This window comes from Fringilla coelebs, assembly GCF_963513975.1.
Source record: "Fringilla coelebs genome assembly, chromosome: 2".
In the NCBI taxonomy this organism is placed as follows: Eukaryota; Metazoa; Chordata; class Aves; order Passeriformes; family Fringillidae; genus Fringilla; species Fringilla coelebs.
The window spans coordinates 8,180,255-8,206,096 of record NC_140029.1 but is presented as its reverse complement, the minus strand read 5'-3'; the positions used below and the strand labels follow the sequence as shown (position 1 = coordinate 8,206,096).

At 40.1% G+C, this 25,842-nt stretch overlaps 1 protein-coding gene across 2 annotated transcripts in view; it reads right to left on the bottom strand.

Annotated features, from left to right (window-relative positions):
* MED14 (mediator complex subunit 14) overlaps positions 1-24,923 on the bottom strand; it is a 34,594-nt gene extending 9,671 nt beyond the window's left edge. Inside the window, exons 1-22 of one of the 2 annotated variants that reach the window (XM_084226867.1) lie at positions 24,666-24,923; positions 23,330-23,356; positions 18,857-18,962; positions 18,096-18,269; positions 17,550-17,679; positions 15,724-15,852; positions 15,225-15,332; positions 14,201-14,333; positions 13,520-13,670; positions 10,927-11,038; positions 10,196-10,321; positions 9,361-9,439; positions 7,630-7,789; positions 7,054-7,248; positions 6,387-6,521; positions 5,885-5,961; positions 4,200-4,360; positions 3,775-3,921; positions 3,592-3,683; positions 2,222-2,374; positions 1,750-2,019; positions 396-551 (exon numbers count right to left, since the gene is read on the bottom strand). In XM_084226867.1, the coding sequence (XP_084082993.1) occupies positions 396-551; positions 1,750-2,019; positions 2,222-2,374; positions 3,592-3,683; positions 3,775-3,921; positions 4,200-4,360; positions 5,885-5,961; positions 6,387-6,521; positions 7,054-7,248; positions 7,630-7,789; positions 9,361-9,439; positions 10,196-10,321; positions 10,927-11,038; positions 13,520-13,670; positions 14,201-14,333; positions 15,225-15,332; positions 15,724-15,852; positions 17,550-17,679; positions 18,096-18,269; positions 18,857-18,962; positions 23,330-23,356; positions 24,666-24,841 (2,997 nt within the window). In that variant the 5' untranslated portion in view covers positions 24,842-24,923. The remainder of the gene's footprint in view (positions 1-395; positions 552-1,749; positions 2,020-2,221; positions 2,375-3,591; positions 3,684-3,774; positions 3,922-4,199; positions 4,361-5,884; positions 5,962-6,386; positions 6,522-7,053; positions 7,249-7,629; positions 7,790-9,360; positions 9,440-10,195; positions 10,322-10,926; positions 11,039-13,519; positions 13,671-14,200; positions 14,334-15,224; positions 15,333-15,723; positions 15,853-17,549; positions 17,680-18,095; positions 18,270-18,856; positions 18,963-23,329; positions 23,357-24,665) is intronic. The other variant, XM_084226866.1, reaches the window with a different exon arrangement.
* Between the last annotated feature and the right edge of the window lie 919 nt (positions 24,924-25,842).

The window sequence follows — 25,842 nt, the reverse complement described above, 5'->3', positions numbered from 1 at the left end:
CTTGTTCAGTGCTCACTGTTTTTTTCAGTTTCTTCTAAAGACATAATACCTCTGTACCTCTCTTCTTTTATCTGCCACCCTGTAACAGCAAAGCCTCCTGACTCTCCCTCCCATCTTTTATCTTAAACAGCTGTTTTCCCTCCCTCAGTCCTTTGCTTCTAGGCAGCAAGTCTCATGTGACCTTCCAAAGCTGCTGTTCATATGCTATGGGCTGTTTACACTGGAATGAGAAATGCAAAATAAATTAATACACTTTGCCCGGAGGGGAATTCTACAGCAGAGTGGGTTTATAGTCTCCCTTTCCATTTTGTTACTGCTAATCCCTTTAGAACATGAAGTTCTTAGAAATCTACTATTGTGGAAGACAATAAACATTTATTTTGCCTGAAGGGTACCTGTTGTTGTGGCTGCTGTGGTGGCTGCTGGGGTTGGAGCTGTGATATCAAAGAATCCATCATGTCTCCTCCGATAGGAGAGGGTGGGTTATCATCTTCATTTACAGATCGTCTCCGTGCATCCTGGTTGCTGTCAACAAACATGTTCAGGAATGTCTGCGGAAAAAGCAGTTTTGTTAGCAATTTGCCCATTTAAATTCTACTATACAAATGAAGGCAGTATTTGCTTAGCTTTAAAACTATCTTTATCAGCTACAGCACATAGGAGACAGGCAAGTCTCTGGAACTAAGTACTAGTGGGCAGTCATTAATTCCAGTGTAATTAGTCTGCAAAATATATCAATTAATAAACAGACACCTGGCTCTATAACAAGAAATATTTCCAGTAAATTGAAATGCGAACATTTTTATTCTCTCCTTAAAGATAAGGAAAAGTCTACACTTGGAAATATCTGTTCCAGAATAACTCCTGAGTATCCAGAACCTACAGGGCTGTTGTATCACACCTACAACTGCTCTGTTTGGTTAAGAACATCTAAGTCACCTGCTCCACAGCATTCTCTTGTACCCAGAGGAACCTTTCTTGAATTAATTCCTCCTCTACTTTCCCATTTCCATTCTCTTCTACCACTTTACACTGGTATCTACAATCTCCTTCTTTCCATTAGCTTTTCATTTGGCATTTGTTAAAGGGGCAGATGTTCAGGATCAGTTAAATGCCATTTGAGAAAATCAATATTCAGTTGCAACTGTCAGAAAAAAAAATTATCAAATTAACCTGTTTCTCAAAGGGTGCCATTTTCCAGTATTTCAGTACAACTAGCACTGGTACAGGTATTCTGTCAGTGTGCAGAGATTCCTTTTTAAGGAAGAGTGAACCAGCACTGCATTTAGAAGCAAAGCCACAGGCTCCTGCCACATGCTGATGGGAAGTGTTTTAAGAGAAGTTTTTGTCTAGAGTCATCTGACATGGAGTATTGTCCCACCTGCAACTTTTGAGCACTGAACTGCCACACAGAGCAGTCTGTGAGGAGCAGATGCTGCTAATCCTGGAGCACACATCTAGCCTAGACACAAAGCTTCATCAAGTTTCAACAAAAGGATGCCTGAATACACAGGTAAGAAAAAAAAAAAAGCCTAGCATTTGATATTATTTTTTTTTAAGGAAATGTTTTAATTCAAACTAATTAACAGGTCTACCAATAAATCAAAACCTTCCTTCTACTCTCGGAATTTTGGAAGGACTGCATGTCTCCACAAAGAAAACCTTCAGCAAGCTCTTCACTTCACATTCACACTTCCAAGTAAGAAACTCATTTATTTACAAGCTGCCAGAAAACATAGGGGTGCTCACCTTTAGCCCAGGGGCGGGGTAAAAGCCCTCCACGATTTTGCTGTTGTCGAAGAGGCTGTAGGCGCCGTCGCGAATGGCCACCACGCCGCGGCTGCGGCAGTAGATGTCGATGCAGTACATGTTCCTGAAGGCCAGCCTGATGTGCGTGGGGGACTGGGGCAGGATGGAGAAGCACTGGTAGGCAGTGTTGGTGCGCTGGGTCAGCCCCAGCATGGGCACGGTCGGGAGTTTGTTGATGGCGTTTAGTGGAGCCTGAGTGTCAAACAAAACCTGTGAGAGAGCGGAGATTGAGAGGTCAGGTAGCTTATCCAAAAGGAAAGGTCAGGGAAAGTGAGGCATAGCAGGGAAAATTTGGTGCTTTCTGGCAATGAGATTCATAAACAATCATAACACCCTTGAAGAGAACAGTTTAATCTGAATTCAGCTCCCTAGTGTATTGCAATTCTCTTGATAGAAGATTTTAGAACATTACCTGTAACAACTGCACCACGTTTGGCGTCTTATTAAACATCTCCTGGAGCTGGTGCAGAATTGTGTTGTGACAGTTACTGCAACCTGAGTTTGGGCCAACTGTTCCCAGTGAAATATGGAACTTCTGGAGGATGGAGTTCCACTGAATGCTGATCTGCAATGTCACAAACATAAAATGGTCTTGGAAGCTAGAACAAGTAAGTTGTAATAACGAGGTTATAGTAAGAGATTATAACAAGAAAGTTGGTCAGATTTAATTTTTCCCTCCATTTTTTATCAAACCACAACAGATTCCTAATTCACCTTCCTCAAAAGCTGCTGAGGTTGTGAAGAAAAAAAAAAAACATTCTCAGGTTTAATGCCCATTTAGCTGCCTGGATTGTTGGCAACCACAGAACTGGGCACTTATCAGCAACTCAACGAAAACAATTTTTTCTGCCCAAGTGAGAGAGAGAAAATTAAACTTGAGAGATTTGTGGTGTGGAAAACTGATTAGTGAGTTGTTGGAGGTGGACTGGTTTTCTTAAGTTGCATTACACAAAAATGAGTACTGGATAATACGTAAGGAAGTAAAATGCAAAGTCCATACTGCTGCTCTTGCTACTTACCTATATATAACATACAAATGTACGTACGTACATATACATGTATATATATTTACACACACTTCCCATGAAAATGCACATAAAAATACTCTCTAAAAATTCAGCTTAGAAAATGAACACATAAAGGTCCCAGGAAGGAAATTTCAAGTGCATCAAGCTACTTCACATCAGTTGCATACAAAACTATATTCTTAATCTGAAATAAATGTGCACTTACTTCCCCCTCTACCTTGCACTTAACGCAAAGATGTGAGCAAGTACTCAGTTGTTTAAGTAATTAATAAGTTGTAAATTGAAATACTACAGAGGAAGCTAGAGTTCTGAACAAGAGAACAGCGCTGCTACAAAATAATCAATGGACACCTCATTGAAAGCACAGCACTACATCTAAAACCTTATTAGAGTCCTCTCTTTTAAGGCAGAATTAGGCATTCAGCTTACACATATGCATCCATATATCCCAGTACAGCAGTGAGCAGTAAGAGTACTTACACAAAGTTTTTCAGAAAAATGCTGCCACACCAGCTTTCATCAGTCAGAAGCACACAACTGTCCTTCCCACAATATAAAAACCATCTAATAGAAATTCTCAATACTGAACTTGAAGCAACCCAGCAAATCAGCAACGTGGCACCCTCTGTCTTTTCTACATTCATCTATATTAATTCCACTATAAAGAAAAATTGTGCAGCAAAATTCTGAGAAGTCTAAGCCTACCTATTCTGTTTTAAATCATACATTTGAAATCCACTTAGGAGTTACTCACTGAGCTCCCCTTGGTAGTTCCATAACAAAGGATAAGTTTTCGGTAATTGTAGATCCGAACTTCTGAGAAAACGTTTAAGTGGTTGGGGATGTCTGTGAAGAGAGGAGCAAAGTGAGTTAGAGTGAGAAAATCACAGTCATCTGTAAGGCCACCATTTTGACAAAAAGGAGGTGATTTCTGTACCTGGTAAGGACCGTGCAAACTCCAGGACACACTCGTACAGCCGAGCAATACTGTTCCAGTCATTGAGGAACATCTCGACCACCTTGCGACCTCCAACTGGTTCAGACAACTGGTTTTCATACGTCAGGTAAACGTGACGGGTTGGTCCTGCAGTGTGAGGACATGGGAAATACTGATCAACCCAGTGGTTCCTGAGCTGTGGTTTACAGACTGTGAGTGAACTGTGGCAAGTGACCAGGAAGCACATTGAAATAACAAAAATGCATCAACTCAGCAGTCAGAATTTTGATTATGGTACACTGTGGTTTATTAGAAATCTTAGGAGCAGATAGCTGTCCAGTTACACCAAGACACTAAAACTACTGGACCAGACAATGTAAACTACAAAGAAACAAAATTTACCAGTGTTCCTCAGTGAAACTTGCCTTGTTCCCTGGATGAAGTGCTGTTCAGTGGGCAGTTTGCAAACACCAGCTCGGCCACCCACGTGCGATTATTTCTACCTTGTAGTCGGAAAGTGCAATCAAGAAGAGATCGGTCCAGAGCCTTCTGCGTTTCCTCATTTACACCTTTACAGGGAGGAATTCTATACATGACAAAAACAAAATCTCCATTAGACACAGCACAGTTCCACAAGTAACAACACTACCTTCTAACTTGTTCTGAAGGACTCCCAGGTCTGGACATGAAAGAATGAACAAACCAACAGCAGAGGCAGCTGGACTGCCCAGTGAGATAACCTGTTCCTCTTCAGGGACTGTAAATCAGTGTGTCACAAAAGCACTCTGAGCTAAGATCACTTTTTAAATGGATTCAACACCTGCAAAGTACAGACTATTAAAGAAATTGTCCTTATCTCCTGGTGAATTAAATGCTCACCAATATAAAGCTCTTATACAGAGAAATAAGCCAAAAAGAATGAAAATAACTAAGTTCTGTGGCAATCTGAATTCATTTGCCATTTGCCTAGAACAAGCTTGCTCTACATGCAATGAACACCCTGGCAGTTCCCTCAGTACTCACTAATTTATTCGTATCCCAATGTGCGAATTGAGCTCAGGAGACAGACTAAATAAAGCTTAAGTAAAAACATGCCAAATTCTTTTTCAAATTCCTTGAGGATCTAGCCAGAAATCTCGTGTTCCACCCTTAACTTCAGCTAACAAGTTCTCTGCTCATGTGCAAAGTTAAAAAGGTAGGACCTGATGCATTTGGACACTGCTGTCTTTATGTCACTGTACATTTCTGCAGCAGAAAAGGAATTATGAAGGTTTCACTCTAGGAGGTGTCTTTGGGGTTTGTGGTTTTCTGCTTTAAACTTTATTTGTTGCAGATCCAGTTAGTGGCTGGTTGTGGCAGGATTCCTCAGGGTTAACAAAGAGGCAGATACTATTGGCCTGCTATTAAGAATTGCAATATAACTATTTCAGTAGCCTATATGATACAGAAGAATAGTAAATTTGCAGATGATGACAAACTGAAGGAAGCACTTAACATGCTGGAGGTCAGGGCTGCCCTTCAGAGAGGTCACAGATGGAAGAACAAGTTAACAGGAATCTTATAAAGTTCCATGAAAACAAATGCCAAGTCCTGCACTTGGTCCTAAACATCCTATTAAATTATTGTATGATTCTCAGATATTTCCTCTACAACCTCTTTGCCATGCAATTGTCTTTTCTGGGAATCCTGGCATTTTCCTCTGCAGTTTCACATAATTGTCAAATACCATATGGAGTATGTAGGCCTCTGATCTGATCTAAAATTGCATGTTCATGAATCATCACCACTTCTTCCTTAGCACTGCCTGGATTTAAGGATTGAAGACTGTCAAACTGTTTTCAGAGCCCCTCAGTTTAGGCTAATGAAGTAAAAAATTTGTAGTTGGCTCTTAGTCTACTCTAATTTTCCCCTTTCTCTAGCACTGCTTCACATGCAAGTACAAAACACACAGTATTAACACCCCTCCAAAAAAATAAAAGGAAAAAAAAGCCCAAAACAAAAAACCTGTCCCTGTTCTGATATTGTTATTGTTATCTCCAAACAAGCCTTTTTTTTTCTCTCAAGTGTATGTATACAGTAATAAAATGAAACACAGAGAATATCCTCTTACTTTAATAAACGTATTGCATGGCTGAAGCCATCTCCTTCTACTTGTACTCCCTGGTGAGGAATGTCCATATTGGATAACTAGGAGTGAACAAGAAAAATGTTACTCCAAGCAAAAAAGCAAGCAAAGAACTTGAACATTTTCAAGAACTTTTTTATTTCCCCCTGAGGGTGACAGATGTTTCACATCCTCAAGCACTGGAAAGCCAAAAAACAGTCTGTGCAAATCTGGTATAAAGTTGTTTCCCAACCCTTCCCACAAGTGCATCTTTCATCCTCATTTTCTCTTTTCCCTCAACTTTTCAAGCTTTTTGCAGTGCTTTGTACTAAGAGAAACAGCTCTAACAAGTTAGACTAGAGCAACACAGTTCAGAAGACTGAGTCACCCGGGCTCAGCTGGCAGGGGAACTCCAGAGTGAGCACATGACCACAACAGTCACATCTAGACACCAGAATCAGGAGCAGGGGAGAGGAAGAAGGGAAAAAAATAATTGTTTAATACCTACCTCTATCCGAAGCCCTATAAAGGGCATATTTGTATCACACATGGCTACAATATGAGCTAGCACTTTATTGAAGGCACACATTTCTCCCGACCGTTTTGGTTTCTTGGGCTCTATGGAACATGGATCTCCAGATAACTAGAATTAAAATAAAGACCAATGTACTTGTATATTTGGAGTAAACACTTTGAAAAGATGTCAGAGAATAACCTCATTCATCTAAGCATTAAATGAATCACACCCTCAGCACAAACTTCTGGAAGGATTCACTTCAGGATTGGAACAATTCCGTTAAAGCCTGTCCTTAAAACAGTACTTGTAGATCACTGAGTCATGTCAGCCTGGCTCAAATAAATAACTGTCACCAGCCCCTGCAAGCCCATCAAAATCTACACATGGCCCAAAGTGTATCACACAGATACCAGCACTCTGCATGTACAATATATACACACTCCTCTGCACAGAGCTCTGCCTTGGCTCTGAGAGTAGCAGAGCAGGCCTGGCATGAACTGAAGGACAACTGTTACAAAACAGTTTTCCAGCATTTCCCTAGGGAAACAGTCCAAAGTAAGATGTCAGCCATACAAACGCTGGAAACGTGGCTACTAAAGCTGGAATTGATGCTCAGAACCTGTGTTGAGCTTTCATGCTCTGGCTTTGGAACACGTACCTTGCGCTTGACACCACTTTTCATTTGTTTGCCACTCTTTGTGTCCAGTACCAACTCTTCAATGTTTGGTTTGAACTGCTGTAGTAAAAGTGCAGTGGCAGGGCTGTCATCTCCTTCAGCATAGCTCACAGACAGAAAATGGTACTTGTACTCTAGCTCTGTGGGGTTGCCAGGAACATCAAACATTTCTACAACCTATATTTAAACAAAACAAATCAAGAAGATTCTCAAGCTAAGAGTAAGTCTAATTCAGTTCCTATCCTTTCCTTTTCAAAGAACAAACATTAGTTTTTTTCAATGTATTAATACTATGGCTAGGAAAGGTAACCAAGAAGAGAAGAAAGACCAAACCTTTCAGGAAACAGAATGGGAAGATTGCTGAGTAATAAATCTGTATGTGCATTCTTCTGTATGAGCCTGAGTGCTTAACAAACCCACAGGAGAAGGGAGGGAGAGGAGAGAATTAAGCATTACATCAATCACTTGCTTGCTAATGTTAAGAGTTAACAGTACAACAGACTGCCTGGGATATCCATGACAGGGAGCAAAAGACAGAAGCATTTTTCAGTTACTTACAATGTAGTATTGGGGAAGGCGAGTGAGTTTGATGAACAGTTTGTGTTTGGAAAGGTTTCCCACTGGGTGGCTGGCATAATTAGCTAGCTGAAGAGTTTCACTGCTCACTGTAGGCAGATGTTTTATAGACTGCTTGCAGCGCTGCTGTCCAAGCCAGAACCTTGCATGGAAATAAAGGTATTAGTACACTGAGACTAGTTTCATGATTCTAATACACTGCAATGTAGAGCATTAGTGTCAAATTAGGAGTCAGTCATATTCTAAGCCAACATCTATCACTGAAGCACAAATTAAATAAAGAAAAATCACATAGAAAATATAAAGCAATGAAATTTTCTTTCTTTTCTTATCTTTACATCTTGTCTTCGGCTTAACAGACAGCTATTAGTTCAAGAAGAAAAGCCCTGAAATTATTTGCTGAATAAATTTTTATATGCTACAATATGCAATTACAAACATTATAAAATGTAGAAGGAAAACACAAAAAAAACCATGCAGATTGAAGTCAATTTATAATCTGGAATCTTTAATTACATTTTGGTATAGCAAGGAAAATCTTTGCTCCCATATGCTGCTAAGTAATACAGTAAAAGAAAGTCCCTGAAGCTGGATGTCACTCTGAGCTATGTTATAAACAAACTCAATCACCTGAATAAGTCTGGATATGAAGACACCAAATTTATTCTCATGTTTGGAATTAAACTTTGTCCTACTCCAATGGATGTTGCCTATAGTGGCAAGGCCAGGGAGACTAGCTAGGCTTGAAAGGGGCTCAGAAATGCATGGCTTGGGTATTCAGTCAAACTTCCACTGACAACAGCAGTGGGAAGTGTGGGTGCTCAGCACCCCTCCATCACAACACACCACATTAATTCTCACAGATACATGTCAGATACAGCTGTCCTAAAAGACATTCTGTGGACTGCTGAGCTTCCTCAGAAACTGCAGCACTACCCAAGCCATTATCTCAAGTACATTATTTATAACAAAGGGAGGTTGATTAGTTTCTCCAGGGTGCCAGTGCTTCATGCATCATCAAGCTTCTTTTAGAAGCAGAATTCCTCAAATAGAGATTTCACCCTGCAATTAGCTCAGAGCACTGGGAATTTCCAAAACGACAGAGCAGGTGGAACTCAGTTCTCATGCAGATGCAAACTGTGTTTGTATTATTTGCTACAACCTCTTATGGGAGCCAAATGTATCTTGTGCTTAAATCTCAGGGCATTATGGAAGGAAGATTAGAGACTTAAACCAGCAAGGGCTGAAGTGCAAGAAGATAAACAGGTATTATTTAAATCATCCTAGGCCACTTCCTGGTTTTTCCTCTGTATTGTGAGAAGTATTCTTGTTGAGAAACAAGCAGAGTTCAGCTGTAGAAACAGAGTGGAATAAAGGACATAGAAGATGAACATGAACAGAAAAAGAGATTTTCAGGAAGCAAGTGGTCTGCTACTTCAAAGTGAAGAGACTTCAAGCAAAGGGTGGGTATAGCAATGCATGAGGCTACATGTAAGGGGGAAAATTAAAGCAGGGCTATGGAATCAATCCCAAATAAAACCAGACTTTCCTTCACTGCTTAGAAGAGATGACAAATACTCAAGGTTGCTTACAATAGTGAGAAAGTATAACCCCTAGTGTAGTAAAAGACAAAACCATGCAAGTGTCCTCATCCAGAATACAAATGTGGTGATTCATTCCACGCAAACAAAGGGAATTGTACAAGTCACTCACTTGAGCTGCTGAAGCCAAGGAATGATTCTCTTCATATCGTCATTAACACACTTCTCTATGTCATCGAGTGTCAGCTGATCTGCAAGAACATCAGGTGGGAGAATGGTCTTAGCACCAGTCCTTCAAACAAAACTTCAAACTTTCACTGACTCATTTAACTAATCTCATAATATCAGCCCAGGTTCGGGCTTCAAAGGGGACCTTCTGCTCCAACCTTTTTTTGGGAAAGGCAACAGAGATGAGATTATTTAACTGCATCTTGAACATCTCCCAGTGATACAGATGCCACCAAAACTCTCAGAGGGTTGTTTGACTTCTCTGTAAGGAATTACTTTCCCAGATTGAGATGAAACTTCTGGTGCAACTTGTAATTGTTGTCCCTTGTACCAACAGATGATCCATAATGCTTTTAAGACCACAGCAGGATGTTATTAGCCAAATAAACTAAAAGAACTTCATTTCTTTTCTTAAGCAATGTGAAACCTGAAGCAAAGACTTGAACAGAAGTAACTCAAGATGTACAAGGTCACATCATACAAGTCTCACTCAGGTCCATGCGAAATGACCCCATCCATTAACAGCACAAGCCAGGAATCATGAGTCATAAAGAATATGAACTGCACTGACTTAAAATAATCTTAACTGAACTGTGACACCTAAGCACTAAGATCCTCTTTTCTATTCCTCAAACTCCAATACCTAGATTTTGACCCAAGTATGGGGTTCACCTGCTCACAAAACTTGGCATATCTGACAGAATTGTTCCCACAAAATTACTTCATAGTGCAGGATTATTGTAAGATTTTAAATACCTCCTGGTTTTGTGCCTACTTACCAACACCATACAGCATCAGCTGGAACATTCCAGAGTGGAGATCAACAAATACATGCAGGCACTCTGATCGACCACATGGTTCCAAAATCGGAATTACAAGAGTTGGGAGAGCCGTCTCAATGAACGCTAAACAAAAAATGGTGTTAATAATTTCACTCAAAATTCAAGCTTATATTAAAACTTAGCCAATTATAATAAAAAAATTTGTATGTTTTTAGAGAAACAAACTTTACTTGCACATTATTATACTGTTGACATAGAGAGGAATCTGAATATAAGAATTTCTCTGTGAAAACAGTGACAAACCAATGAGAAAAGGCACACCAAATTTGAAGATTATTAATTCTCAAATATCTTTTAACTCACTGCTTCAAAATTATCAATCTAAATCCCAAAAGTTTCAAGAGCAGTTTAAGGAAAGTCTCATCCAAAACTAGTTTAAAAGATTTGCTTTCAATTCTGAACACAAATCACTTTTACAGTAGGCAAATTTTAACCCTTCAAACCAGACTACAATGTTCTATCAGCTTCATTTATTACACTGCATTTAAATGTACGGGTATTTTACAATTATCAATGCAGAATAATTCAAAGCTAAGTTTGTTAATTTTGAACAAGTTTCACTTTATTTTTTTTTAATTTAATGAAAACAAGAAACATCAAGAGAAAAGGAAGCCATTCCTAGACACAAATAGAAATGAACTAGAAAAACTTAATCAGAAAACACGTACAATTGTCATTAACATTGTAGCTCTTAAGAATGGCTTTCAGCTCCTGGAGTTTTTGATGAGATCTTGCATGGACACTGTCTATTAGGAGTTTTTCTATTGATAGGTGGTCAATCTGTAAAAAAGAAAAATACTTGAGTAAGCTCATATTTAATGTGTAGACTTTCTGCATTAACACACTGGAACAAAGGTACTTAATGAAACAATCACTTAAGAAATAATTTGCTTAGCATTGTGGTGAGCCACACTGACTATTAACTTGAGTATTTGGAGCACTATAAAATACAACAAGTTACCATGAGATTCTGTCTGTGCAGCAGGCAGTGGGAGGAGTTTTGAGCTAAGATTAGAAGAAAGTATAAAAGACATTACACAAATTATGCTGTTGCCACTCCCTGTGCAGACCTACTTGTTCTGGATCAAGGTTGGTCCATTTTCAGCTTAGCTTTTTTTCCTCAGCCATTGGTAACTAGCTTAAGCTGAAGAAAAAAGACTCCAAACACAAAACACCCCAAAGCAACACTTCATTAGGATATGGTTGCCTCTACACAAACACACATGCAGCTGTAACATGAAATCCAACAAGTTTAATAGGGTAATAATGCAGTGACAGACACTGAGTATGGCCAATCCTACTAAACACAAAAGTATCTAGGGGGTTGCATCTACATTCTGTTGCACTGCCAGTGCTGAAACTCATGCCACCACTTACATTCACTGTAACTTATTGTACAATCTAAATTAAAACATTTGCAATCACATTCATTCACATTCCAGTCACATTATTGACATACTTTGCATAAGCAAAGCTCCAGATTATAGCAAAACCTTTTTTCTAGGTAACCTCACATTGCTTTGAAAGCTGCTCAAGCTGAATTAAACTCAAATTTTATTCTAACGTAGGAGATAAATGCAGAAGAGAATCATGCTATATTAGGTGCAAGCTTTTGCATACCAGAATGACCTGCCCCTAAAGACAAGCTTTCCAAGACAAGGCCTTAAAAATCATGTCTTTATCCACTACAGCATTTCACCTCAGCAGCTGCAATGGGTTAAATCTTCCCCACTAAGTGACTACATGTTCTACAGCTCCAACCAATTTTCAGTAGGTTAATGCAGAACAACCTGCTCAGATAAACATGTTTGTTTGTGCCACTGTTTTATACAGTATCTTAAACAAACAGAAACCCAGTGTGCCATCTACGTCATTACAGCTGAGATCATTACTCAAACACTACAACAGCACTGTATTTACCACAGCTGATAATTTTTCTAAGCAAGTCCTCATAAAGGGGGACAGCATTAACTTTGATACATCTCAAATTTACAGTGGCCTCATATCTTAATTTACAGGCTGCAGACTTGATTCAGTGAGCTTAGACTGTGTCAGCTCCAGAGGATCTTCAGCAGATGCTGAAAATAAAGAGTATGTTCTTAGATTTACACATAAATACAGCACCTTCACTAAATCAACTCTATATTTAGTGGCTAAATTAGTAAATGCAGTATATATTTACTATACTAACAGTAGAATTCCTACTCTAGAAGTAGAGTAGAAGGCTACCATGCCTCACAAGGTTTCCCACATCCCTCTGTAGCTGAAACCTTGGTAGTTTCTTGACATTCACCATACAGACTTGTCTGTCAGCACTGGTAACATGATGGGCCAAGAAGCTGAAACACAAAGTATGTACAGGAGGTGGAGGATGCCATCAGTAGGTAGAGACAGGTGAAAGATCTGACCTGGCGAGCTTTTCCCTGTGGGAAAATTGTACTGAAAGTGTGAAGACTACACCATTCACTCCAGTTTACTAACTCTCCTAAACCCAAACACTGAAAGAAATAATGACAGACAGCCATCCTGAAGTATCACAGCCACATTTGCTGAGGGACTTACAGAGGATTTATTATAATACCCAGAATGCAGTTTTTCTTAACTATCTTTAACCAACATCTAGAATTATCCCCAGTGAAGCATGATCCAAGTAGGAAGTTGACTGCAGTTACTCATTTTGGATCACTGCAACAATCCCACCTTCAAAATACAGGAATTTGAACATTCAGATAAGCCACATGATATAATCTGGTTAGTGATAATGTAAAACTAAGTTTCACCTAACACTTGTTACAAACAAACCACATGAGCTCTTCAGCACAAGTTTCCAAATCATAATGTAAGATTTTCTAAAGTGCATAGCACTGCTAGGTAGCCAACTCCAGTGATAAGGGAAAGCTGATTTTCAGAGGAGCTCCAAGACAGGAAAGGGAAGAACTGTATCTCTATAAAGCATCTCAAGCCAAACCCTAATAATAACTGGTATGTTGCTGTTGTTTCCCCCCAGCCTCAGCATTCCATTTCACAAGTGGTACAATGCACTGTGAAGTAGGTGCAATTTTTTAAGATTAAGTCAAGGCCAATAATTTGTAACAACAATTTGAGGTCCTCACATAAACATTACACAACCTACAGTAACTGCTTACTAGAAATCTTAGAAACAGCTCCTTAAATAGAATCAAAGTTGAACAAACTGACAATGTAAAGCACTTGAGTTTTTGATTCACAGTATTAGATGGCTCCTGCAAAGCAAACCTTTACCTTCATGGCTCTTTCCATCAGTTTGGAATCACAGGCTGGCAGTGGAGGCTCATGAGATATTTGTAAAGGTTTTGAGACATCAGTTTCATCAATTTTTATAGTAACCTTATGGACAGAGGCAGTCCCTGTTTTCCTGCCAAGTACCTGTTGACTTAAAATAAATAGAATAATTAAACCATGCAACTGGAAGAACAGAAAATACGTTTTTCAGTAGCTAAACCTTGATTCTGTGTGCTCTGGTAAAAAACAACATTATGTCAGCTGAACTGAAAAAGGCATTTGTTTTAGATGACATTTTAAAGCAGAACTGTTGGTAAACTGTAACTACATGAAGAATTCTAGATGACTGCAAATTTAACACGACCAGAAGTGTACTCAGATTGCTTTTTAACATTTTATCTAGTGCAAGTCAAGCAATAAATACAGTAGAAGTCTGACAGAGATCTGATCCATTTTTAGATATATGTGTAAATACAAACTTATTAATAACTGCATCCACTGCTCTTCTGTACATGAATGTGTAAATCACATAACACATGTAAGTACTTAATTACAAAAATTTAGGAGTCTCACATCAAAAAGAAAGTACAATTCTAAAAATTATGGCTCAAGCTTGGTAAATATAATCCCTCCTGTTATTTCATTTATTGTTTGTTAACAGTCCTTTTGAAATGAACTTACTTCCAAACAGAGAGTGAGAGACATTTCCCTGCATGGTACCGCTCCACTTGCACAAGGTCACCCCAGCGCTCTCGGATCAGCATTAGTGTTTGTGAATGCAAGACTTCCAGCTGAAGAGCCAGGCAGAAGGAGTCTAATACACGGAGCTAAGGAAATACAAGATGTCCAGGAAGTCTGTGTACTACACAAACCTGTTTCTCTATACTGCATCAACCCTTTTGTCATCTAAGTCACATAAGAGGCTGTCTGAAAACACACTAATGTACGAATCCAGAGATAAAGACATATAAACACCACCAAATATTTCTCAAAGGGGTTTATTTTTGTGGTTTTCTAAACTTTAACTTAGGACAGGTTGATAGACAGGAGAGTCACAGCCCAGTTTTACAGATTTCTGGTTGTCATCATCTCTTACTGAAAAGATGATTACTAACAAAGAAATTCCACTCACCCTATAGTTACCACTAACCCCATCTCCCATGGTTACCCTAAAAAAACATGACTCTTTTTGCAGACAGACTTTCACTGAAATCCATTTCACATTGTCAAGCAATCTGCCCTTTCCAAGTGGAAAATCACTGCACATCCTGTTTCTCCTTTCATTATTCACACAGATAGAGTTAACATACCCTCATCAACTGCACTTTACTGCTGTTCTTGGTAGCAAGAACTGCCAGCTCCCAGAACTTCCAAGTCAGCTCTGTATTTCATCTCCAAAATTACCTGCTGCTGCTGCACTGACTTACCACACAACCAAAATTACCTGCTGCTGCACTGACCTACCACACAACCTGCTGCCTAGAATACCTCACCTTCAGCTTTGCTGATTTAGTGTGTAGAATTAAATTTGACATGCACTTGAGAATTACTGCTTCCAAGGCCATCATTGACTTCAAGGCCACCATAACTTCATGTCCAGACATTTCCCCCAAGCTTAGCAGGGAATCCATCTTTCCTGACTTCCAGCTAACAAGAGCAAGGCTGTATTAGACACCTAATTCAGAAGCCCCTTTCAGAAGGATACGTAAGCAGTTGTACATGTCCTGGAGGGGCTTCTCATCAGCAAACAGCCGGGACTGGACCAACTGATGGATGAAGTTGATCTGCATGCTGTGAACCAAGGCTCGACCATCTTTAGCAAATGAAAAATAAGTCACATTAGCCAAAAGGAAAGTAGGTATTTAAAATAATTCAGAAAATTGATAAATTAAAAATAAAAAAAGATACAACTGTACCGAGGAATTTCCATGCCAGGTATTATAACAAACAACAAAATTCTTGGTTTACTCTGGAAATTCTTGGTTTACTCTTGGTTTACTCAGTCATTTTACAACACTGTCACTGTATAGCTTTGTTAAGGTATTAAAAGCCTATAAAGCAAGGTCAAAACAGGACAAGTACATATAACTTCATTCTCTTAAGTGGTGATATGCAGAAAAGCCAGAATAAACAAGACTTATACAGTGTCAGAGATGAATATCATGTTAAAAACAAAGTGTAAATGTTTGATTTTTTTTCTTTACCACCAGTTTCCTTGTCTTCAACCAAAATTTCCAGCTTGAGAAGGCGCCAGGGGATGTCAGGGTCATCACCCATCACTGTCAAGGTGGCCTCAAACTCACCCTCAACTCGGAACTTCACACGGCCATTGGCTAAGGAAGACAAGAATGTTTTATTTCACTCAGCTTCCTAAGATGCCTAAAAAATAACAGTGTGGTAGCTCCTGGCACTCATAATGGATTACTTCCCCATGATTTCTGCTCTGTTGCTTATGTTTCCGTGCAACTGTGAACATTTTACAGTCTGCAACAGACCCAATGTCAATAAGCAGCATAGAGAGATGTACAAACTGTCCTGAAGTTAACTTGTTAAATCTGATAACTTGTTAACAACACTTGTGCTTCTGTAGTACAGAGTAACACTGAGCTGACTACCAGCCTGACAAACAAAACATCTGGCTGAAATATTCCTATTCTTTGCTACTATCAACAATGAATGCTTTCAGCAATACTCAAATGACATTCAGAACATGGATCTCAGCCCATACTTAAATCCAGCCCTAAAAACACATTTCACTGCAAAGCATTCATTTAATATTAGAATATTTTAAATCCGTTTTCATGTGAGGAAGATAATCTTTCGCAGAATTTATATATACACAACAAGCAAAGTTTATGCACATTATTTATCTAATTGACATGTGCATCCTCACACCTGTGAACACTGCTATCTGTTTCACAAATTGGGAGCAAGGACTTTAAAACTATGCAAGCAAGGTCATAAAAAATGAGAGGCAGAGCAAACAAGCAAGTACAAGTCTTTACTCTGACATGCAGGTCAACCTTCTCAATCATTTAACAAACTACATTATATACCTCTACAATTAAAGACATTCAGCAATATTCCCGCAAAAAATTAAAACCATTCAACTCAGGAAATATTATTTTCAAGAGCACCCCAGACATGCTCTTAAAACAAACCACACTCTAAACCAGAAAATAATAGTCATTGAAATGCTTATATAACTGAAAACTCTTAAGAGCTCACACATATTATTCATATATACTTCCATTAGACAAAAATACCTCTAATACTGATACTGCAAGCACTCACACAGGGACTAGAGAAAACCAGCACTAAGATTCTTCAGGAACATTTTTGATCTAGGTCTGTGGGGAATGGTTTACAAATGGCTAACCTTGCCTAGGTTAAAAGCACGGACTGGGTCCCCTCCCACCCTGTTCTCAGTGAATCTGCAATAACCTAGTCCAGTTTATAGCCATCCTTCCTGTATAAAAGGTTGTCTTAATGTTTGGGCTAAACACAAACAGATCTCAAAACAGTTTAAGAGATCTGCATTGTGATGAGCCACTGAACAAAAGCAGTGCATAAATATGAACAAATTCTGTGCCTGAACATGAATATCAAAACAGCTTATAAAAGCAACATGAGTGACTTGTTTAAACCCAAGTTCAAAGCGTTTCTTCAGAAAGACCTAACAGTTTAACTAATTATAAAATTAAATTAAGATGAAGTAGCCCAAAGACTGTTTCACAAAACATTTACTGAAAGAGCAAGACAATGTCTAAAAGTTTTTGGCATTACCTGCACAGGATTTCTTCTTGAAAATTAATAATATTTCAGCAATTTTATCAGTGCTCTCATTTTTCAAACAGGGGAAAAAACCACATGTTTTGATGTCATATAGAGAGAGGATCCCAGTCTTAATAGATAAAGCATTCCTAATGGTCTCAATTAAGCTATCATTTAGCTTTGCTTTAGTGTTAAAACAGCAGTTTTATATCAGCCTGCAATAATGTATCCTTCAAAAAATAATTGCAGTTCTTACCTACTGTAAGATTTGCCAGCTGTGGAGGGAGATCTGTAGTCACGAGTCGATGGCGAAGGATCTGGTTTAGCTGATGAAGTGTAGTTTGCTTCTCACTCTTTGTTATTGGGTCAGGAGGGATTATTTTATCCTGTTACAATAAACACAAGCAAGTCCAAGCATCTCAAACATGTGTAACAGATTGATAGCAGCAATTGTGAAAACCAACCAGACCAGAAGTCTGAAAATATAAATACTACAGGCCATTGCCCAGTGAAGTTTGTATCTTACACTCAGATTTGCTTTCTAGCTGATTACATTTTACCCAAGACTGACCACTGAATAAAATCACTAAATTTGGCGGAACTAAATAAATGGAGGGAATGCTTCATTGGGAAAGCATAACTTGTTCAAACAGGAAGTGTTCTGCATGAGAAACTGACACTGCAGAGACTTGGCACTAGACCTGTATTGAGCTACAGCACCATCTGCACACAAGTTTGATTACTGTGAATTTGATGCTGTCCAGGGGACTCCCAAGCTCCCCCAGACAGGGCAGTTACTCACCCGAATGCAGGTGGGCAGCCGAGGGTAGGATCCAGTTGTCAGAACATCAATTGCATATGGGATGGCAAAGCTGGGCAGGCGAGCATGAACCAAAGCATCTCGAGCCAGCGATGCCAGACGATCAGCAGTGTCCACAAACAGGATGGCTTGCTGATCTAAGAAACTTGATATCATCTGCAGAGGACAAGGAGTTTAAAAAGGTAGCAAATAAAAAAAATGCACAAATCAATGGCCCTTTATATTCAGTTCATCTGTCACTTCCAATTCAAGTAACTGCATTTACAAAACAAAGAAAGAATGAATATTCTGGCCACTGCTTTCATTCACATGCAAGGACACTTAAATCCACATGCCTTTCCTACTGCTGTGGGGGATCTGTACAGCTCACAGCTCTTTATCTGCTGATTGCTACTGGAATGCAACCATACTTGTTTGTAATCAGTAGGGGCTCGTTTTTCTGCAACCTTCTGGACGTTATTCTTATTTATCCAAGATCATGATGAAAGTGATAATAAGAACTAACACACTCAGATCACCATCTTCCCTGTCCTGTTCTTGAAACCCAAATCACTCCTGACACTATGTGCAGACAAGCCTTTCATTTTATGCTGATGATGAGTTTTTGGGAACAGGAACTGTTAAATAACAAGATTATACAATTTCTAAACGGGAATATTTTTTAAAATTCCTGCAGTAAGAAGAAGTCAGGGTGCAGCAATATCCCTCAGAGCCTGTTTCATGCCAGACTGTGTCTAACTTACCGCACACTTTTCCACCTTCCCAGCATTATTAGCCCACTTGACCAAGGCTAACAAACGAACAAACAACTGACGAGTGCGACTTGCAAACTGCACTATCTCTATTTTTCTGGAAAAAAATAAATGGTACATTAAGCCAACGCTCAGATATATAATAAAGCTGTAATTTAACTGTGTGACAATTAAAAAAAAAGAGCTGTAATGATAACTTTCAATTGTGTTAATGCAGGCATCAATAATAAGCAGTGGCTTGTTTGATTAGGAATATAAGGGGGGAAAAAGTCTCTGTTTTGAATACCTAACAACATATGAGGATTCTAACAAATCATGACTGTCTGGTGAAACAAAAAGCATATTAATAGGAATTAATTACTGACTGAAAGAGAAACAATTCCATAGTGAGCTCAACTAAATTATCTTTACAGCTTTTATAGGATTTCCCCAAGGCTTAAGATCAAGTTTAAAGTAGGCAACATACTCAAGGATTACAGGAACTGACAGTAACAATATACTTATATTCACTATAAATAGATAAATAAATAAATAAATAAATAAATAAATAAGAAAGATACTAAACAAAATATCATTCTAGCATTTTTACAATATCTTTATACAGTAGGCTACAATACGGAAATAGGGTGGTGGTGGGGAAGACCACAAAAACCCCATCCTTTAACTTTGCTTTCCATTCCTGCCTTGCAAAGAAATTAAGGTAAGAACTTACTGATTCTCAGTATTCCTCCCACCGTTTTTGTACAAGATAGTCAAAATGAAGGTGAGTATGTCTGCATGTCTTCAGAGCTATTTTTTGTAAAAGAGAATGCAGTAGGGGCACAGGCAGATTTCCATGCTCTATTACAGATCTACACCAGAGATGCATCAGACGAGACAGAGATCTACTGTGTAGATCTGTAATACCAAACACTCTGAAATACCACTTCATCGACAGTTTATAAAGGTTTTCCTCCCTTTCTATGCATTCAGCTTACTAATTTCACCATGGTTTTCTACTTAGTTTGGAAAAAACCCCAAACCTAAGCTGTTTTCCTGATCCAGTTTTCTGAAGTAACAGAAGCGTTTGGACAAAAAGAACATTAATTAGTGCATAAGATATTGGCCTCTACCAAACAGAAGCTGCATCTCCTTCTGATCCCAATCTGTAAAACACAAACTCATAGCACGAAAAGAGCCTGATTCTGCTGAGAGGGCTGGTTGTAATGAGGTTAACTCCTTTGTGCAAGCATTATCTGCTTGTAGCATATGAACATGTAAGGCCAGAAGCACAACTAATACCATCTGGTCCTGTTTCTTCCATTACATACTGTGAACCTCATCCAAGAACTTGGGCATTAAGCCAGTAATGTCTCTGTGTTCTAGAGAACATGTTTTGGAATGGCATTCAGCCTGATATTAAGATTTCAAGTGGTGGACAAGCTGCTATACGTACACACTGCTCTAACAGTAACCACACTATAAAAACAACAAGTTGAGAATTTTGAAAGATTCAGGAAAACTTTATGAGATTTGAAAGATGACTACAGTGAGACTTTAGAAAGCCAGCAATCTAATCTCTCAGATGAACTCCACACAGAAGTTGCTAAAATCCAGTAGTTATATCAAACGTCTATGGTGAAAGCCGCACGATAGCAGGAAAAATTTAAATTGATGTTCTGTGACTGAAAAGAAATTTAAAAAACCAGCTCCCAAAAAGCACAGTTTAATAATGAAAATGATTGACAAATCTAGACAGAGTATTCTGGTAACTGTTCCATTCATACCACTTAAATGAAGTTAGAGAAGACTTGTTACTTTGATTTGACAGAACCCTGCTTCCAGAACCACCTCCATCATCCCTGAATGACAACTGCACTGGGAATCTACTTCTCTAATAAAACACAAAGGCCTTCAAACTTGCTACACTGCCTTTCATTATAGGTACATAACCTCATGCTGGGCTACACAAAAATAAACATTCAAGGAAGATGAAATTTCAGGAAAGAACAAGAAACAAAAATTAAAAGACTTTCTAACAACCATGTGGCTCAGTGTAATTTTACCCTTGGTCTTCACTGCTAAATTTGGATCTCAGGTTTAAGATCCTTCAGACTAAGGGCTGAGTCTAGGGAGTAAAGCATTAGCTACAGTAGAATTAAATCAAGTTAAGGACCACTTAAACAAGTTTGACATAAAAAAAATTCATTGCATAGATGGGTTGCATCCAAGGATTTTGAGGGAGCTGATCCATGCCACTGTAAAGATGCTCTCTATCACTTTCAAAATCCACAGTGATCAAAGGTCTTGATGACAGCAAAAAGGTAAACACCATGTCCTTCTCAAGAGGGCAAAGGAGGATCTTAGGACCTATAGGTCACTTGGCCTAAGTTCAGTTCAGAAAAGCTTTCATAGGATAAATCTTTCTCTAAGCTATGCCCTGACAAACACCAAGCATGAAATTAGCCTAGAAACAATCATCAGAAATTTGCCAAGGGCAAACCACCCCATATCAACAAATTGCCTTCTACAGGATGAACTGCTCTGTGGTCAAGGGGAGATCAGAAGATGGATTTACATTACAGAAAACATGTGGAATACAAGGATGGGCTGGGGAAGCTGAATTTGCTCCTGCTTAAGAAGAAAAGGCTGTGGCAAGATCCTACTGACATCTTCAAGTATCTAAAGGGGTATTGTAGGGAAGATGGAACCACACACTTTTCAGAATTGCAAAAGGCCAAGGTACAACAGCTACAAACTAAATCAGTGAAAAACTAGTTAGATATGAGGAAAACAAACTAACACAGTGATGTGGCCAAAGACTGAAGTAGGTCACCAGAAAAAGATAACAATACTGTGCAAAACTCAATCTCCATTACCAAGAAGAAAGCCCCTGGATTTCCCCCACAACTCAGCACTATTAATTTTCCACCACACTACTAATGTTTTTTCAATCCAACCACTTTCATGTATGAGTTATTTATTCCTACAATTGATAACTAATAAATGACCCTGAAAAAAAGCACTATACTTTGATGCATAATTTCTCATCAGTTTTTCTTATGCCAGCATCTTTTAAATAGGCATTGTAGTATAGAATTTATATCTTATGTGAACTTTATTAGAGGATAACACCATCACATTTTCACCAAAGTATATGTGCCATATGACCAGGCTCTAGCTACAAGAAACAGAGCTTGAAGCCAACTAGAGAATCCATCAGAGTCTCAAAGCTAGAGAAAATATGGATAATTAAGCCACATTCCTACAGATGAGCTCCTCCAAGAGCTGGAAATCCATTTCACCAGTTTGGTGAAATGTTTAGAGGAGTTCAAAGTCAAAACTAACAAGGATGTGAACATTTAATTTCAAGACAATTTCAGTCACAGGACATTCTTTGTACATTGAAGGCGGTCTTATTGTCTTTTCTCTAATCCATTAGGATTTAAGTTGTTGCCCCACACCCTTTGTTGTTGCCCAACAAAGTAGAATCCAACTTTACCTAGAAATGCTAAATATCTAGAAGGGAAAAGCCTGCCCATGAGTACAAGGGAGCTCTGGACCCAGGTCAGAAGTAATTTCTTCAGAAAATACTGTGATAACTAAAAATGCAAACTAAACCAAATCAAAACCCACACCATTTCTCTTAATAAAATACTATGCAGAAGGAAAATGGGTGCAAGTAATCATTCCAGGTTATGATTCCATGAAAATTGGATTAATTCCACATGTTATTAGAGATTTGGAACGTTTGAGATAATTAATGATCACCCTGGTGCACAGAATTCTTTATTAAGATTCTTGGAAATATCATAGGTCCTATACCTCTCTAAAGAAATTTAGGTCAATTAACATGTCAAATAAAGGGAACAATATTCTGACAAGTTTCATAACATTTATTATGAGAAACTGAAAAGTAAATGGATTTTTTTTATCTCAGCAGGATGCTGTTCTGGCCTCTTACATTTGCTCTCTAATCATTTTCTCACTTCAAAACCACATAGAAGAGGAGGAGAAAACTGTTCATGATAAGAAAGACCAGGTATCATGGAAAAAATGCAGAAAAGAGGTTTTTACCTTGTTGTCATTGTTGAAGTGTTTCTTCTGAGCAAAACATTAAATAGATTCTAACTAGAATCTATTTAAATTCTAAAGTTCCCTTTCACATCAGCTTTACTGCCAATTCTTTGCTTCAAGATTCGTGAAGAGAATAACACCCTTAACAGAGTTTACCTACTATAACAGCAACAAAAAAACCCCCAAAAATCTATAAACCCAAACACCCACAAAATCCAATATTGTCAGGACGCAGAAAAAAAAGTCTTAAAACTACATAGGCACAGCAAGACAGACAAAGCTTATTTTCTTGCATAAAATCTGAACTTAGGTGAAAAGGATTTTATTTAAACAACAGTATATCAATATTAACATCCTAAACAAGTTCTATATTTTAATATGCATTACAATTCTCTTATCACAACTCACCTTTCCATATCAGTTTTTCTTGGTAATCTATATGAAAAAAGGGGGAAAAAAGAAGATGTATTATATATTATTCTCATACATTCCAGACAACTAGAAATTCTGTTAGACACCTTCAGTTACAGGAACTTCTACACAACTACAAAGTATATTAAAAATAGCACCATGGATCACCTGTCACTAAAAAACTGGAACTACTCAAATTAACTGAAAAGTTGGATGAAGGCTGCTGAGATCAGTTACTTTACATGTGCCATAAACATACAGGAAGGACTTCTTGACTGATATTTTGGAGGTTTTTTCAAAACAAACTGAAACTCTAAAATTCCTTGTCCTTTCCAGAGTTTGGTCATTCTTTTACTCACGTCAGGCAAACTTCTGTTGGCACCCTTACCAGACACCGTACTGTACAAGAGCTACACCTATCTTTTCCCATTTGTTCTGTATGTCACTTCTTGAAACACACACCTTCCCCACAAGAACCTCTACAGTTAAACAAAGTAAGAGGGAAACAGGTTTATTCAGAGTCCAAATGCTTTCAGTGAAGTTTTTCTTGGCCCAAAAACATCCCTGTGTTTTGCCACTTCAAACATAACAACATCAGCACAGCAAATCATTAAGTAAATGTAAATAACTTACTTCCCAAAAATAATCAAATAGTATTTTAAAAACTACAGAGGTAAGTCAAGGAGTACGAGCATCTGAAAATACTATTTCAGACATTCCAGTTTCACATTTTTGCTATCAGTACCAGCACTCCACTTGGGATTTTTTGGCAGTAACTTGGGAGCAAACTTAAGCATTTAAGCAGCCAATCTCAGAGTCATTTTCTCAGTTTATGACAGATCACTCAGCAGCTTTTGCTGTGCCCCTGGACACAGCCTGATGCAGAAACCAACCTGCCTGCACAGGCATCTCCCCAGGTGGGAGGATGGACAAGGGTATTTATGAGAGCAGGACAACAGGGAATGGGTTCAAATGGGAAAAGAGTAAGTTTAGGTTAGATATCAGCAAAAAATTCTTCCCTGTTCGGCTGGTGAGGCTGTGGCACAGGCTGCCCCGAGAAGCTGTGGATGCCCCATCCCTGGCAGCGTTCAAGGCCAGGTTGGAAGGGACTCTGAGCAACCTGGGCTAGGGGAAGGTGTCCCTGCCCAAGGAACTGGGTGATCTTTATGGTCCCTTCAAAACCCAACATTTAATGAATGGGAATTCGCGACCACCTCTCCCCACCCAGCCCCGGATGAGCTCCGGGACAGATCCCTGGCCAGGCCTCCGCATCCTCCCGGGATGCTGCGAGGCGGCACGGCCAGCCGGGCACGGAGAGATCCGCGGCACTCACAGGTCGGCCAGCACGGTGAGCTCGGCGTAGGTGCGGTGCAGGAGGAACTCGATGAGGGTGCTGAGGCGGTAGCCGGGGCTGGCGGCGGCTGTCACGGCGCCGGGGGCCGGCGGGGCCGGGGCTGACGCGGGGCCGGCCGGCACCAGCTGGGCGCTCTCCAGCTGCACCGGCGCCATGGCGGCGGCGGCGCCTCGGCCCCGGGCAGGAGCCGCGCGGCAGCCCGGGAACGGCTCCCGGCGGCGCCGGCACCGCGCCCGGCTCGCCCCGCACGGACGGAGCGGGGAAGGGGCGGCGGGAGCGGGGCGGCTCCGCAGCGCTCAGAGCCCGCCGGGCGCAGGGGCCGCCGCCATGATGGGGCACGGAACCGGAAGCGAACGGGGAACCTTTCCGGGAAGCGCGGGCGGGGCGGGGGCAGCGGGAAGGGGGGACGCGGGCGGGACACAGGGACACACACGGGACATGGGGATGGCTCTGCCCGTGTGCTACGGGACCACTCGGTCCCGGGATGGGTCAGGCTGCAAGGGACCACAGTGCGCCGTCTGGTCCCACTTCCCTGCTCAAGCGGGGCCATCCCAGAGCACATGGCACAGGATTGTGTCCAGACCGTTCTGGAATAGCTCCAGTGAGGGAGACTCCACACCCTCTCTGGGCAGTCTGTCCCAGTGCTCGGTCCCTGCACAGGAAAGAAATTCTTCCTCATCCTCAGGTGGAACTTCTGGGCATCAGTCTCCTGTTGCCTCTTGTCCCATCACCCCACAGAGCAGAGCCTGCTCCATCCCCTGAGCCTCCCTGCAGACACTGACACACAGGGATCAGGGCTCTCTCTGCCCTCTCTTCTCCAGGCTGGACAGGCCAGCTCCCTCAGCCTGTCTCACTGAGATGCTCCAGTCCCTCCATCACCTTTGTCACTCTCCAGTAGATCAGCTCCAGGAGCTCCATGTCTGTCCTGTCTTCAGGAGCCCAGAGCTGGACACAGCACTCCAGCTGATCCTCACAGGGCTGAGCAGAGGGGCAGGATCACCTCCCTGCCTCGGATCTGCTGATGTTACTGAAATCCAGGGTGAAGGAGAACCAGGTTATTGACTTGGTGCCTCAAAAGTGCCTTTGGTGCAGCTCTTGGGGCTGCCAAGGGCCAGTGGGCTCTGCTGGACACCAAGCTGGCCAGTCCCTTCCTGAT